The 16,297-nt window shown below is 42.0% G+C and overlaps 2 protein-coding genes across 2 annotated transcripts in view; one reads left to right on the top strand and one right to left on the bottom strand.

Moving 5' to 3' along the window:
• KCNJ9 (potassium inwardly rectifying channel subfamily J member 9) overlaps window positions 1-1,582 on the bottom strand; it is a 36,351-nt gene extending 34,769 nt beyond the window's left edge. Inside the window, exon 1 of the mRNA XM_036235300.1 lies at window positions 830-1,582. The gene's annotated coding sequence lies outside the window, so the exon portion shown is untranslated. The remainder of the gene's footprint in view (window positions 1-829) is intronic.
• The window catches only part of KCNJ10 (potassium inwardly rectifying channel subfamily J member 10), a 29,389-nt gene extending 18,400 nt beyond the window's left edge, over window positions 1-10,989 (top strand). Inside the window, exon 2 of the mRNA XM_016139408.2 lies at window positions 6,904-10,989. Within this exon, the coding sequence (XP_015994894.1) occupies window positions 6,904-8,043 (1,140 nt within the window). The 3' untranslated portion in view covers window positions 8,044-10,989. The remainder of the gene's footprint in view (window positions 1-6,903) is intronic.
• Window positions 10,990-16,297: the final 5,308 nt, after the last annotated feature.

Genomic DNA, 16,297 nt, shown 5'->3' with positions numbered 1-16,297 from the left:
TCATGTGCTCCCAACACTTCAACCAAAACGAATGGCTCCTGCCCGCCGGATGGTTCTGGATTTCCTCAATGTTATATCTTTTGCTCATACTACTCCCTTTCCTGGAAAGGCCTTCTCTTTGACCCCCCAAACCCTAATTTCCAAGGGTCCAAATCTGGCCTATTCTTTAGGCCCAGTCCAATTGCCACCTTCCTCTGTAAAGTATTACCTGAGTGAGACAGTCATATATGCAGGAAAAAACTCAACTCCTGGTTACTTACTGATTGTTTCCTGGTATAAATGAGGATAATAGCATTTTGATAGGGTTGTTTGGGGGATTATATGAGCTAGCATGAAAAAATCTCCAGTAACCTTGTCCAGTGCCTAACACATAAGAGGCACTCAATCAGTACATGTTAGTTTCTTTCCCAGCTCTGTTCTCTTAAGCTAGATGTCACCTTTCCCTTCATAAACTTCCCTAGCACTTCAGGATACCTCTTCTATGGCACTTATCACTTCCTGCCTGTTTTATGATTGCCTCCCTTATTAGATTATAAGGTCTTCATTGTCAGACTCTACATCTAATTCATCTCCATATTCCAGTGTCTTGTTTCAAATCTGGCACTAGATGTTTGAAAAATGTTCATGAATGTCTGAAAACACAGCTGGAACTGCATGGGTTTTCCTGTGTGGCAGGCAACATCATTACAAATGAGAACGTTTGGTTCATTTGCATATTTGTTAGAGTTATTGAGTTTCCGTAGGAAAAAGAGAAAACATTATAAGAAAAATCAAAAGAAGAGAAGCAAAAAGGGGGATTGAGAAGGCCCCAGAGTGGAAGAGGCCCTACCTGGACCAGAGGGAAGTTCGATCTGTCCTACCCAGGAAAAGAGCTTCCACACCTCCTTAACTCTATTGTGGAGATGAAGTCCATTCACAGTTCTCTTAGATTGGTCCCTACAAAGAGAGTAGTTTGGGAGACCCCTTCAGCTCATTCATTCATTCATAAAATACTTCTTGAGCACCTACTATGTGTCATACATTGTGTTAATTGTACCTCAGGCTAATTAAAACATACACCTGAATCTTTATTTCAATAAGCTTATTTGTAGTAGAAGACACATGATATGCCAAATAGGTGCAGCATAAATGGTATAGCTGAATATACACTTGACACTCGAACCACGTGAGGGTTAGGAGCACTAATCCCCACCTGCCTGCATAGTCGAAAACCCACATGTAACTTTTGACTTTCTCCAAAACTAACTACTAATAGTCTACTATTGACTGGAAGCCTTACTGATAATGTAAACATTGATTAACACATATTTTGTATGTTATATGTTATATACTATATTCTTACAATAAAGTAAACCAGAGAGAGAATGTTAAGAAAATCATAAGAAAAATACATTTACAGTATTTATTAAAATCTGCATATAGGTGGATTCACACAATTCAAGCCTTCCACGTTCAAGGGTCAACTGTATTTCTGAACCACGGTTGGGAATCTATGTAAAGAGCCGACCCAAGTTTTTGACTTCACAGGTGTTTGGCATCCCTAACCACCACACTGTTCAAGGTTAACTGTGTGTGTGTGTGTGTGTGTATTTATACATATTCAGAGAAGGGAGGTATTAAGGTTATAGTGATGAGAAGGCTTTATGGCAGAGGGGTCATTTGAACTGAAATGACCTCTGGAAGAGATCTTGGATATGTAGAGACAAAAAGGGGAGGCCAGGAAGAGAGAAGAGCAGGTGTACAACAGGATGTATACAATAGGATGCAAGGAACAGTTGGTTGGCCTGAAGCTTGCAATAGAAGAGAATAGGTGGGAAATAAGGCTGGAAAGGAGGTTTAGAAGCAAATCAAGGAAAGCCATATATGCCAGACTGAGTCTGGCCTCTCTGGTAGATAATGCAGAGACATCACATTATCTTTTGAGCTGGGGAAGGAACTGAGACAGTTATAGTATGATGAAAGTGGATGAGTTTGGGAGACAGAGGACCTGAGCATGAGTTCAGTTCTACAATTTACCAAGTCATGTTTTCTCATTCATAAAATAAGAATTATAATCCTAATACTTTATAGGAATGCCAAGAGGATGAAATGCTTTGTAAAGTACTGGATACATGCTCATTGGCTCATGATCAGAAGTGTAATTGAGGAAGAATAATCCAAGAACAGTGTAAGATGGATTTGAGAGAAAGAATGGAGACAAGAGATGAGTAGGAGGCTGATGAAGTGATTCAGCTTAAAGACATTAAGATAATTGAGGAAGATTGAGATGCAAGAGAATTTGAGATGATCCCAAGATTTTCAGGGTAGTAACACAGAGGATGATGGCACCATTAACTGTTTCAGAAACTAAAAAGGTAGGAGAAAGAGGATTCATTAATATTTGGAAGTGAATGCATTTAGTATTAGTACTGAAAGCTCCTTCCAGTCAAGTTGCTCTTGCCTTAGAGAAAACATAAAATTCTGTGCTCAGGGTCATGTCTCTGCCCCCTCTGCCACTGCTCATGGAGGGGGTTGAAGCATCCTTTCTAGTCACTTAATCTGACACAGTCCACTCCAATGCCCATGACTACTTTCAAGGATTACTCTCCTTCTCTATCCACTTGCAAAGGGAACACCTGACCCAGAGGAAAGCTGGGCATGATGTCTTGGGGCATGCTTCTTCCCACCTTTTGAAAAAAGGATTTGTAGACATCTTCAGGTTTAGTGTAAACTTGTGTACACTTGAATTCCTTCCAATCTGCCATGGTGCCACCTGAAAGACTCCATAAACTCAGCATCTATTGCAAGGTAGACCAAGACTGTAGCCTTCACTCAGGCTTCCGTCCATCAAGACCAGGCTTTCAGTCATTCCTTTACTCAGTTTCTCTTAACAAACTGTATTTGGTGCTGGGGAAACAGATGAAAGTCACAGTCTATGGCCTTAAATTGAGAGCTCACAGATGGCAGACAATGGTAACAAACCACTGCAAAGCACTATATCTTAAAAGAGGAATGTGTACAAGACCATGCCTAGTAAACTCATGCTGGAGTGAGGCGAATTGAGAAGATGAACTACTTCTTCGATCGTTGGAGAAAACTTTGAAGGGGGCAACTAACACTTGAATTTTGAAAGATAAGTAGGATAGGCATGGAGCAGGGCAATGTGAAAGCATGTCCAAAGACAGAAAGGATGGAACAGTGAGGCTTTTTATGGGGCTCGGAGTCCAGAGTCTATGTAGAAGAGTGGTAAAACTAAAGCCAAAAAGTCAGCAGAGACTAAATCAAGGAGGGCCTTGAATGCTTTGCTCAGAGGCTTGGAGCTTCTCCTAAAAGCAGCAGGAAGCTGTGGATCAGTTTTAGTTATGAGCAGCACCAGAGCAGTGCTTTTACTCCAGAGCAGTCCGGTACTCAAGAAAGCTCTGATAAATCCATTCTTTCTGGAGAATAAATGATTCATGAGTTCTCAGGTTAAAAAAGCACACTTTGAGTTAATCTATAGACAAGAAGCAGTAGGTGAGAATGAGGGAACATCACTGTAGGCATGACTGGCCTTTGTTTCAGGAAAAGAACCATTAGTTCAATTTTTGGAGAAGAAGGTGATTGTCTGTTTCTGTCTCTTTTCACCACTCAGAGTCTGATCATCAGAATTCTTCAAATCCTGTCCCTGCACCTGGCAGGCACTGTTTTGGGGGAAAACAGCACCCTCCAGAGGAAAGAGTATGTGTGTTTCAGGTGGGGCACCAACCACCATTTCCAGAACTTTGACCTGCTCCCTTCCCCGGGCCTGGCCGGCAAGGGGTGTAGTGTATCTGAATGTTTATCTACTTCTCTCACCACCACAGAGAACAAAACTGCTTGGCTGGGGGCGGTGGCACAACAGCTTGAGGAGGCAGATCTAAAGGCTGGCAACAGTGGGGTGCACAGCTGGAGGGCAGCAATCACAACAGTTTTAGCCAGTAACCCAAATCTCCAGTGCCCATAAGTCTGCAGCCTTAATACTGGGCTCTAGAAGCTCCAGGCTCTGCATTCTCTGTCTCAGCTTTCATCTCTTCTAGAGAATCTCTGCAAAGTGCTAGTCCAACTTGTTCTTGAACGCTTCCAGGGAGAGGGCACTCACTACCATTTGAGAAGCTCTCTTCATGTTTGGATGTCCTGATTGCTTTATCAATCTGTTGTCATATCAATCTGGACTCTTTTTCTCTGTGGTTTGAACTCACTATTCCTGGTTGTTCCTTTTGCAGCTCAAAGTAAAGTCCAAACCTGTCCACTTGACAGCCCTTCAAACCAAATATTTGCACACAGCCATCATATCCTTCAGATAATTTTTTTTTCTGACTAAATTCCATTTCTTTCAACTGTTTCTTATATGATCTGGTTCTGAATCCTCTCATATCCTGATTGTTCCTTGATACTCGATATTGTAGGTGTGAGATAAACAGAGCAGAGCAGAATCATCTTCTTTATTCTAGATACTTTAATTCAACTAGTCTAAGATAGCATTGCTTTTCTGGCAACCAAAACACATAGGTAACTCATACATGATTATTTTCTGGTAAAATTTATTTTCTTGGTTCTACTTACTAAATCACATCTTTCCAATCCAGAACTTGCTCAGGTAATTTTTTGGATGCAAATATATAACCCAATATATATCTTTTTTGTTAAATTTGGCCCACTCATCCGTCTCCTTTTGGATCCCAGTTCTGCCCCCGACCTTGCATTTGCGATCCACCTCAACTTTATGTCATCCACATAATTGATGGCCATGTGTTCCATACTTTGAATAAAATTAGTTAAGGACATTGAATAGGGCACGGCCAAAGATAAACTCTGGTACATCACTAGAAAACTGATTGCAGGCTGTCACGATCCTCTCACCTGTACCACTGATTTTTTTTCAATTAGAGTAGTATTCTGTTCATCCCTTCCCCCCCACCCCCAATGTATCCCCAAGGACATAATGAGAGATCTGGTAAAAAAAATCTTGCTTAGCTACTTCATTTCTCTGATTTGCCACTTTGGTAACCTTGTCATAGAAGGAAATAAGGTTAGTTTGGTATGACATGTTCTTAGTAACCTCATTCTAGGTTCTACTGATAACTGCCTTTCCCTCACTCTGCCCACATACCACGATCTTAATGTTCCATCCTAGAATCTTGTCTAGGATCAATATCTCACCTGTTTGTTTGTAGTTTGTGAAATGTACCTCATTTTTCTTACTGAAAATTAAAATTATGTTCACTCATCCACAACTTTTTAGTACTTCCTCTGTTCTCTAACAGTTCCTCAAAAATCTCTCATGGAGGTTTTACTTTTCAAGAGTTTGAGGATCAAAAGAAAAGCCATGTTAATGCGTAAACTTTAAAATGGTATATATACGTAGGCATCATGGTGGTGGTTTCTTACTACTGGGTAATGAATGGGTCTTTACTTGGGATCTAAATAAGAATTCTTCAAACTTCAGAATTACAGAGCTTCCCTTATGCTCTAAAGTAGCTAAGGATATTGGGCAGCAGATGGAATCCCTGTTTGGCTAAGTAGTCTCACTTGGGCAAATGTTCCAAGCAGTGGGGGCTAGTAAAATGAGCTCCTGGTTGATTCTGAACATTTGGGGATTCTCACCCTTCGGTAATCACCACTTTAGTGCCTTCTTGGGTGGATATATGAATGGACCCAAACAATTTTGAGTTTTCCAGGCTGTGGAGAAGGTGGAGTAGGGGTAGTATGAAGAAGAATGTCAAAATGCAATGGCTCAGACTTCTCAGAAAGGAGGATGTGATGAGCCTCTGTCCCCCAAGGATCAAACACCCCTGAGAACACACTGCTCCTTCGCAGAAGATCCCGCCATCAGATCCAGAGTCAAAGGGCTCAAGTTATTAAAATTCTTTCTCTGCTGGAAAAGTACAAGTTACTCCTTGGGCAGGGATGTCAGGCACCTTGTACTAAGTGATCTCCTATTTCAGAGACTTGTCCTACTTTCTTCTATCAGGGCAAATAGCAATCTTGAATTTGTTTATGCAGACATAGCCACTAACATACACTCCTAACTCTCCTACTTTACTCAAAACAATTTTGCCACCTCCAATCTGGATTTTCTCCGTCCTTGGGAAAATATTCTAGTGCTGCCAGAAAGTTTCAGCATGTTGCTTCTCCTTTGCCATTACTTCTTGCTTCTTGTTCTTTTTGTCCTGTCTGTGCTCTTCCTAACACCAATCCAGAACCTAATTCAGCCCAAAGTTCTCCAGATGATAGCGATGATGATGATGATGATGATGATGATGATGATACTGACACATAGACACATAGTGAAATGGGCTGGGTGCTTAGAGAACATTTTGAAGAGTATATTGGGCAGTTTCTGTTATTTTCTGAGCCAGATGAATATCTTAGTATCACCAGTATTATAGACTTGGAGTTAGGAAAAAACATGGAGAAAGGGTATGTATGTGTTAAGGGGGATACTTAACTGAATAGTCTTTCTTGCTGATGCCATTAATGAGGGTAGGGAGGGATTCTACTTCAGAATTAGAGATCTTCACAGGATTTGTTTTGTGGTAAATGGAAATCAGTAGAGCCTTCTTTACTCTGGCCCCACATTCAAGAAACTATGAACTTATTAAACTTTTCTCTTGGCCTCTCCTAAGAATTACAAATATCAGACTGCATTGAAATTATTTGCTTATTGAATACCTCTTTCTCACTAGGCTGCGAGTTCTTGGAGAGCAAGGATGTCACTTTCATCTTTGACTTACCACTATCTTGTACAGTGCCTGGCAAATAGCAAATGCTCAATAAACATTTGCTAATAAAAGAACAAATCAGTGGTACCAAAATGGATGTTACTTCTTCCTTTCCAAGGGTTGGAGGTTAGGAGTTGGCTGGATTTCTGCAATAACCACCATTATACTGTCTTGTTCCCTCTAGATGACATCAGTTGCCAAGGTATATTACAGTCAGACCACTCAGACAGAAAGTCGGCCCCTGATGGGCCCAGGGATACGACGGCGGAGAGTCCTGACAAAAGATGGTCGCAGCAATGTGAGAATGGAACATATTGCTGACAAACGCTTCCTCTACCTCAAGGACCTGTGGACAACCTTCATCGACATGCAGTGGCGCTACAAGCTTCTGCTCTTCTCTGCAACTTTTGCAGGCACCTGGTTCCTCTTCGGCGTGGTGTGGTATCTGGTAGCTGTAGCCCATGGAGACCTACTGGAGCTGGGCCCCCCAGCCAACCATACCCCCTGTGTGGTACAGGTACACACACTCACTGGGGCCTTCCTCTTCTCCCTCGAATCCCAGACCACCATTGGCTATGGTTTCCGTTACATCAGTGAGGAGTGCCCACTGGCTATTGTGCTTCTGATTGCCCAGCTGGTACTCACCACCATCCTGGAAATCTTCATCACAGGTACCTTCCTGGCAAAGATTGCTCGTCCCAAGAAGCGGGCTGAGACTATTCGTTTCAGCCAGCATGCGGTTGTAGCAGCCCACAATGGGAAGCCCTGCCTTATGATCCGAGTTGCCAATATGCGTAAGAGCCTCCTCATTGGCTGCCAGGTGACAGGCAAACTGCTTCAGACCCACCAGACCAAGGAGGGCGAGAACATCCGGCTCAACCAGGTCAATGTGACTTTCCAAGTAGACACAGCCTCTGACAGCCCCTTCCTCATTTTACCCCTTACCTTCTACCATGTGGTAGATGAAACCAGTCCCTTGAAAGACCTCCCGCTTCGCAGTGGTGAGGGTGACTTTGAGCTGGTGCTGATCCTAAGCGGGACAGTGGAATCTACCAGTGCAACTTGCCAAGTGCGCACTTCTTACCTGCCAGAGGAGATCCTTTGGGGCTACGAGTTCACACCTGCCATCTCACTGTCAGCCAGTGGCAAATACGTAGCTGACTTTAGCCTTTTTGACCAAGTTGTGAAAGTGGCCCCTCCTAGTAGCCTCCGTGACAGCACTGTACGCTATGGAGACCCTGAAAAGCTCAAGCTGGAGGAGTCATTAAGGGAACAAGCTGAGAAGGAGGGCAGTGCTCTTAGTGTGCGTATCAGCAACGTCTGATAGCTTGGTTTCCTACCTCCCTGTCCCTCTGGTTTCATTTCCTCTTTTGGTACTCTGGGTGAGGATATTGCCCAGGCTTACTGGAGAGTTCCAGAAGCACTCATTGCCTATTCCCTCTCCTTTAACCCATTGGCCTGTGGGTAGTCTAGGCCAACTGGAGTCCAAGTTTTCCTCCCATTCTCTCCTTTCACTGTACCCCACTTCCACCACATTATACACATCTCTTCTAAGCCAGGATGGGGAAGGAGAGGGAAGATTAGGTTGAAGTGGTTTAGAGGCGTCAGCCATGCTTGGAGACTCACGTTAGGAGGACCATGCAGTTGGATGGAGACTCCCCCCACCTCCCGCCACCACTAGAAAGTTTGCTGACTTGAGGATGAAGCCCCCTCCCTCTCTAACCTTCCATCTAGCAAGTTCCTTAAGGCAAGATTCTCTGATAGTCCCTTTGGGGTCTGTGCCCTCAGAAATATAGGAATCTGCAATCAATTTATCCTGGGGTCTCTGCCAACCTGTTGAAAGAAGTCAGGGTTTTTCATGGTGAATTTCTGTTGGGACCTCCTGACTATAACCTAGGACCCTGGTCACCTTTGTTCTCTTCTTTCTAAAGTAGACTCTCTCTTAGGATACCCAGTTCTCTCACAGATACCTGTGCTCTCAGAGAATTAGGTTGACCCAGGAAATAGAAAACCTATAGTCACAACCACACCTGCACCCATCTTGGATTCTGAACTCTTCAATGTGGAGTGACCAATGCAGAGCTGTTGTCCAAATCCTTAAACCTGTCCTCCAGGCTGCCCTGGGAAGATTGGTTTCCCTGTGTCCTGTGAATGGGATGACCCTCGTCAATATGTTCCCCTGGAGAGTCCAGCACCTAGACCCCATGGAAAGCTCTGGAAATGGTGTTCCAGATTACACTCTCCCTGGCTTCTCTTCTGCTCAGTCTACTCTTCCCTTAACCCCAAAACTTCAGAAGGAAGGAGTGAAAATGCAAGGGCCTCTCCCTCTTAATACTGATGTTTGACTAAAACTAGATTCACAGGGCACAAAGTTCCAAGGGAAGTTAAACCAACCCCACTGGGAATGAGTAAATTCTCAGATTTCCAGACTGCTGTATAGAGCCTCTGGGAATTGGGAATGCTTTGTTAAGGTTTGGGCAGAGGCAGAGCTCTGTGGCTGGCAGACACTATTCTCCCTGTTACCCCTCACAGTGCCCTCTGAAAAGTGCCAGCTATTTCATTTGGCAATGCTGGGAGGGAAGGAAATTATACCTCCTGATCAAATAACTATGGTCTCCCTTGGCTATTTCTGAGATTTGGTATAAAGTGAGTATCGGTCTCATCTCTCCTTTGCCACAAGGCCAGTTTCAGGCAAGTTAAAGGCATACTTTAAAAGATCAGACTCAGGCCATCCCTTTTTCCCTCTGGGACTAGAACTTTCTCTAACGCCCCAAATCCCAAGAGTATTTCCCGGTCTCATTTATAAACCAAGGAAATACTTCCTATGCCCCAAAGTGGTTTGGCATAGAATCCCTGTATGAATCAAGTGGCAGTTTAAGGTGGACTCAGCCAATTGTTATAAGCTACACGCTTACTTAGAATGTGTGCTGCATCAGTGCACAGAGCCATGCAAAGAAAATCACAAAATTCTGAGGCTGGAACCACGGTTACCACTTACTACAAAGGCACAAGATCCTCTTATATTGATCTCTCTTTGAACTCCTATTACACCTTGAAAATGAAGACCCTTTATTCTCCACTTACTGTAAACCCCACCATTACTCCCTAGCTATAAGAAAACAAAAACCAGAAAAGCTTGAAACCTTGAAACAGAGAACAGAAGGCAAAGAGCCAGCTTCTGGTTTCTCAACTTTGTTTGTTAAACTTACCCGATTTCTTTCAATGTGCAAGGGCAAAAGGCACTGCAGTGTGTGTGTATGTATTCTTATCTATTAGCAAGTTATCCTCCATCTAGTTTCTTTTGTACACAGCTGCTTCCCTCTTGAGGGAATCACTCTTCCCACCCTCTGATGTCTATTCTAAGCCCCCAGATTCTCCTCACATTCTTGGATGACAAAATTAAAACATTTTCTGACTTACCCTTTCTGATTCTCCACCACGACCCCAGACTTTGCTCTAAATTGCATTTTAAATCATACTGTCCTTTTAATTCAGCCTGGCTTATTCTCTCATAACCCGCCTACTCCCTCCCCACCAACCCAAATGGCTCTTTAGACAGTAGCCCCCATCTCCTCTGAACTGAAATCCTTTTAGGCTATTGGATGGGCTTCAGAAACAGCCAGGCCTGGTGAGAAATGGGGCCCCTGACAATACCAACCAGGGACTTGGCATGTCAGGAGAACACAAGGCACAGAAGTTCAGGGGGTAGATTTCAGAGGATGGGCAAAACAATTGATAAGGGCAAAACAAAAGATGAAAAAGGCCGCTACTGAGGAACTTAGTGAAAATGATGACAGAGTTTTACTTGAGCTAGCAAACAAGAAGGTAGGTAGAAGCTTGGGGAATTAGGATATGATATATATGAAGGGGTTTATCTAAGAAGAAAAGAAACATAATATATATATATATATATATATTTAGAGGGATGTATATAGGACCAAATATGCTGAATATACACTTCCTGCATGGGGGCAGATATGGTTTTAGGATAGGGCTCCCCAGATTCCCAAACTTACGACCAGTGATCCTGGTTTCAAAATGGAAATGAGATACTCGATGAAGATTTTTAGGTTTGATGATGGGAAAGTGAGTGGTGGAAGCTTCAGAAATAAAGAGGCACTCATGAGGCTTTCTATAAACCCTGTGCTGCTGCTAGGACCAGGAAGACGGAAATCTAGGAGAAGCCCTACTTATTCTGTGTGCTCCCATCCCCAGAAATGTCCTGTCACTGTAGCACTTTTTAAAAATTTTAAATAAAAGCACTCTTCTGTTTCCCTCTTGAAGTACATGTATTTTCCTTCTTCCACAGGGGTGGGGGCAACTGCAGCTCCAGCCCCTGGAGGCAATGGGCTATTCAACTGAGAAGCTGAACACTTTGTTGTGCGGAGGCACTAAAAAGGAGCCTCAACCCTAGAAGGCAAAGACCAAGGATGAAAATGATGTTGAGCCAAAGAGAGGCAGAGGCCCAGCTCTCCGTGTGTCTGTGAGCAGCCCAAAGTGAATGTCGTCTGTTAGAGGGGTCCTAATCCTTTGGGCATGGGGCGCGGTGCTTTGGCTTTGATGCTTCTGTATGAAAAGGAATGGGCTATCAGATGCCCTAGGAGATGGTGCAGTTATATGAGAGGCTTCTAAAACCCCTATTCTATGCTTCACCTCATTATTCTCCGACCTCTGTCAGTTAATAGACCATCTGGGGATTTCCCTATGAGGCCTGACCAAAGGAAACCAGTTTTACTATTGCTACAAGCCAGGACACTGTCCCCTCTCCAAGGCTGCTACTCTGGTCCTTTACCCCTGCTAGTTAACCTAGTTTATTTGTAAAATAACACTCTACCTTTGCTGTAAAGTTAGCATGGGCCTCCAGACTCAGGTAGTGGCCAAATCTACTGAAGCAGAAGTATTTAGGGATAGTTTTCCCATGCCTTGCATTAAAGACTAAACCAGGTCAAATTTACCTAGGAAAAAGATGTGTGAGATTTTTTTGTTTATTTTAGTCTTTTCAGAACAAGCTACTAAATAAAATGAATGATCTGACCTTCACTCTACCTTCTTTCAGAAATCCAAACCAGCCCTATTATTAAGGCCTGAACTCACAGGCTTACATATGGGAAAGGAGGCTGTGCTGGGAGAACTTCTGATCTCGGGGCCAGCCTTCCCTTTACTGTTATCATCCATTCCCTCTACTCCTTTCCCATACCTCCTTTCGTTAACTTTAGGGTCCTTTGGCAAATACCTTTCAAACTCAGTTTTAAAAGGGTAATATTTAAGGAGACAAAAAATTAAGACCCAGAAATCCAAAAACTGACTCAAGTTAATCCAGGAAAGTTAAGTTTCTTTGGATCCCAGGCATTGTCCTTTGTGGCCAGTGATCACATGGCCAGTTTCCCTTCCATGCTACCATGGAGACGTTCCTTATTTATCCTCAAGGCTCTATAAGCCTACTCATTTTATTGTTGGGCGTTTATTTCCCCAACTCTTAAATAAATGGATTTGTCTTCTTCTCATATCTGTTACTAGCCTGAAAAAGGCCTGGTTGTCAGTATCTAGCCCCGAATTATCTCAGACAAGAAGTAACAGATTCCAGTCACTGACTTGTTTCCCAGAAATGGAAGGACTGAGGGAGGATGGGGGAGGAAATACGGGCTCTCATCATCATCAGTAAATACTTATCTATAGTGTCTGGGAAACACTAGTTTACGGATGAGTCATAAGACATATGAGATATATAAGATACATGAAATATGTAGTCCTTTAAAGAAACTTAAGAATCTGTGAAGAAAAGATAAAATAACAAGCAGCATACCCTAAGGGCGAGATATACCATTAACATGTTCCAAAGAGTGAGATCTCTTTGGAAAATATTTTATAGTGATAGGCACTAAGCAAGGGATGGTTTCAATCTAAGAGCTCTGGTTTGAACACCTCTGACATGGGAATCAAGAAAAATCAGCAAATACTGAGTTCCTATTACATGGAAGGTACAATTCAGGTAACAGAAATAAAAGACATGATACATGCCATAAAGGGACATAGAGACTTATTGGGCTTTGCATCTGCTGTTCTGTGAAACTCTCTCTACTACTTGCCAATCCCCAACTCTTACTATACCTATCTTACAGCAAATACCTGTTAAAAGCTATGAATGTACCCGTATCCTTCTTTCACAGTACTTACCACAGCTGCAATTTTATATTACTTGTGCATCTGACTAATGTCTGTCTTGCTCAGACAGTGTCTCATGGCACTTAAGGCCATGTGAATAGGATTCATGTCAATGTCTGGTCACCAGGGACCCAGTGACAATGTGACCAAGCTAAATACTAACCATCTGGCATGTCTGATGTTCAATAAATACAACAAAAGGTAAAGAGAGAGAGAAAGAACTTGCCTAAAGTTCACACAGCTAGTACGCAGTGGAGCTGGTATAATTGTTAAATAATCATAAAAAGTTTAGAGAACATATTTCATAAGGCATGACATCATTAACTGTTAAAAAATAGAACAGACGATAAACACCATTTGGGGGAGGGGGAGATCATTTCTACTTGTTAAGGTCTGGAAAGAGTTTACAGGGTTGAGGTCTAAGCTCAGCATTAAAGGACAAATAATATTTGAATAAGTGCAGAGAAATACAATTACTTGTAGGTGGTAAGCATGAGCAAAAGTACTGTAGGAAGAAAACAAGGCGAATTTAAGGGACAGTTAATAAATGTAGAATTAAGGGCTTTACAGGTTGTTCACCTACAGATTGAAAAGGTAGGGTAGTGGAGGGATTAAATATCAGTATAAATAGTTTATTATTTTTATAGGCACTTGGGAACTACTAAAGTTGTATGAGGAAGGACAGAACCTAATTAAAGTATTACTTATGAATATCGATCTGACAGTAGAATTCAGAGATAGGAGACACTAAACCAGTTAAGAGACTTGCAAAAGGTTGTTGGAAAGGTAATTGTCACAGATCCTAGTATAGTACAGGTGTTCAATACCTATTAAATTGAGTTGTTGAAGGTCTGGACTGATGATGGTGAGAATGAAAAGAATTAGAAGTAGAGTCAAAGGACATATAAGCAAGATCTAGGGGAAAAAAAAAAAAAGAAGTGATTGAATTAGTCAGGGCTCCAGCAGGAAAACAGATGGCACACTCAAAGGGCTAACTGGACATGGTTTAATAAAAGGGATTATTTACAAAGGTGTGGCTTGGGTTAGTAAATCAACAAGGGATAGTAAAGCATCCAGGAACTCCAAATGGTAGGAAGCCTTTAGAAGTCTTAAACCTACAGGGACAGTTATTGGACTTTGGTGGGAGTTGTAGACAAGGGAGAGGGTTACAGCTTCAGTGGAAGTCATGGCCTTAGGTAGAGGAACTCAGCCACTAACAAAGACCTGCTAGCCCTCCCATCAGCCTATTCTAATGTGAAGGCCCAGGGCAAGGGAGACCATGTGATGCTGCCCATAGAGGTTAACCACGTAGAGCATAGACATGTGGATCTGGAAACATAATGAGAGCATGTATAGCAGTGACTGTCAAGGTCAAGGTCCTAGCTGAGGTTGGTAGCTAGGGATGAGCTATCCACATGTGCTTTCCCTAGTCACTGGTTCTAAAAGGATGGAAACCTAGAGGTAGAAAAGTGAAAGGGGAAATTAGGGAGGACTGTAATAGTTTAAGAGGTAACTAACAGTTGAGCATATGCACCAAAGCAGCCCTTTCAGGCAGAGGTCAGTAGAATCCCTAAGCTCAATGCAAAAAGCTCAATATGGGGTCCTTAGACTCTGTGATACTTCTGTATCACCTAGAAAGTAAAGAAAATCAGACCTCCCTGTCCAATTTACTTTACTGGACTCAAGTCCCTTCTTCATTCCCGCAACTACTATCTACATCTCACTCATTTGACTTCAGTGATCCAAACTTAGTTTCTTGTTTAGTTGTTTTTTTTATCTGCCCAAATTAGGTGCCTCCCCCTTCTTTACTAGGTCAGCTCTACAGGGACAAATTGGCTGAGGCCTTTCTGCTATAACACCTAAACCAACCCAGCCAAGGGTACTCTTAGTTAATCCTCAGACATTTACCTCCCACATCCTCTACCTTCTGGGAGTAAGTCTCACTTTTATGGCAGAGGAAAAGAATAAGTCAGAGATAGAGTCACAGAAAGATTATCAGAAATATTTGGACAAGAGATCAATGAGAGGAGGCAGAAATTAGAATTCATCATCAACATTTATTTGTAGGTTTGTCACATAGTGGTTAAGATTATTCTGGGCTGATCAGAAAAAATGAAATCCTACCATTTGCAATGACAGGGATGGACTTAGAGGTTCTTATGCTGAGTGAAATAAGTCGACAGAGAAAGATAAATGCCATACGATTTCACTTATATGAGGAATCTAAGGAACAAAAAGAACTAATCAAAAACAGACTCACAAATATAGAGGACAATTTGGAGATGGACAGAGGGGAGGGGGGTTGGAGGGCTGAGACAATGGGGTGAAGGGTAAAAGAAGTACAAATTAGTAGTTGATAGATGGTCATGGGGATGGGGAGCACAGCATAGGGAATGCAGTTACATTAATATATTGACTAGGTGAAAACCCAGAGGAGAGAAGGAGCAATTAAGGGGGTCACTTTATAAACTATATAAATGTCTAACCAATGTACTGTATACCTGAAACAAATTTAAATAAATAGATAGATAGATAGATAGATAGATAGATAGATAGATAGATAAATAGAATACTCTGGGCTGGAGACCTGCTTTTGAGTTCCACCTATCACTAGATCACTATATGACTTAGAAACATTACTTAATATCCATTTGCCTTGATTTCTTCATTTGTAAAGGTCAGAATATCAACCAAACATGATATTTAGCACAATGACTGGCACACTGCAAATAATTCCTTGACAAAGCTATTAAGGAATCATCACCAGCATTATTATTCATTAAATGGTGATGTGCTGCTACTGCATACATGGCTATCGTACTGCCAAAAAAAAAAAAAAAAAAGTTGAAAGGAATTATCAATATAAGGCATATAATTACACCAAGGCACATAAAAGGGCAAAGATATCAGGATATGAATATGGAATGTAAAAGATTAACATTGTTCCTCCAAAGAATAACTACAAATTGTAGATGGATAATGGAGGGTGTAGTCTTGGGACCTGCATGTTCAGACTGGATGGAATCTCCTACTCTCTTTATGCTAGTTTAGAAGACTCCTCCTAGGAAATTAGATCAATCTGTAAAATCAAGTAAATTAGTATTTACTGAACATTCACTATGTACCTAAGACTGCGATAAATATGAGTAATTTAAAAAAATTAAGGATAAGATATAATCTCTATCTCAAAAACCGTACAATCTAAAATAAAATATGAAATTTTACAATGCAGACTGTAAGTGCACTAAGTGCCCATAGAAGGGAAAGAACTAACGGGTTGGAGTCCTTCGTGAAAAATGCATGGAAGTAGGGTTGAAGTGGGGTGGCTGAAGGGGGCAGAACTGAGACAAGTAAAGGATATTTGAAAGAAAAAAGGATTGGGAGTTGGGGGCATTCCAAGGATGCCATTCTAGAGG

The sequence above is a fragment of the Rousettus aegyptiacus genome, unplaced genomic scaffold, assembly GCF_014176215.1.
Source record: "Rousettus aegyptiacus isolate mRouAeg1 unplaced genomic scaffold, mRouAeg1.p scaffold_m13_p_17, whole genome shotgun sequence".
NCBI classification, from domain to species: domain Eukaryota; kingdom Metazoa; phylum Chordata; class Mammalia; order Chiroptera; family Pteropodidae; genus Rousettus; species Rousettus aegyptiacus.
Note: the sequence above shows the minus strand (reverse complement) of the source record. Positions and strands in the feature narration are given on the sequence as shown.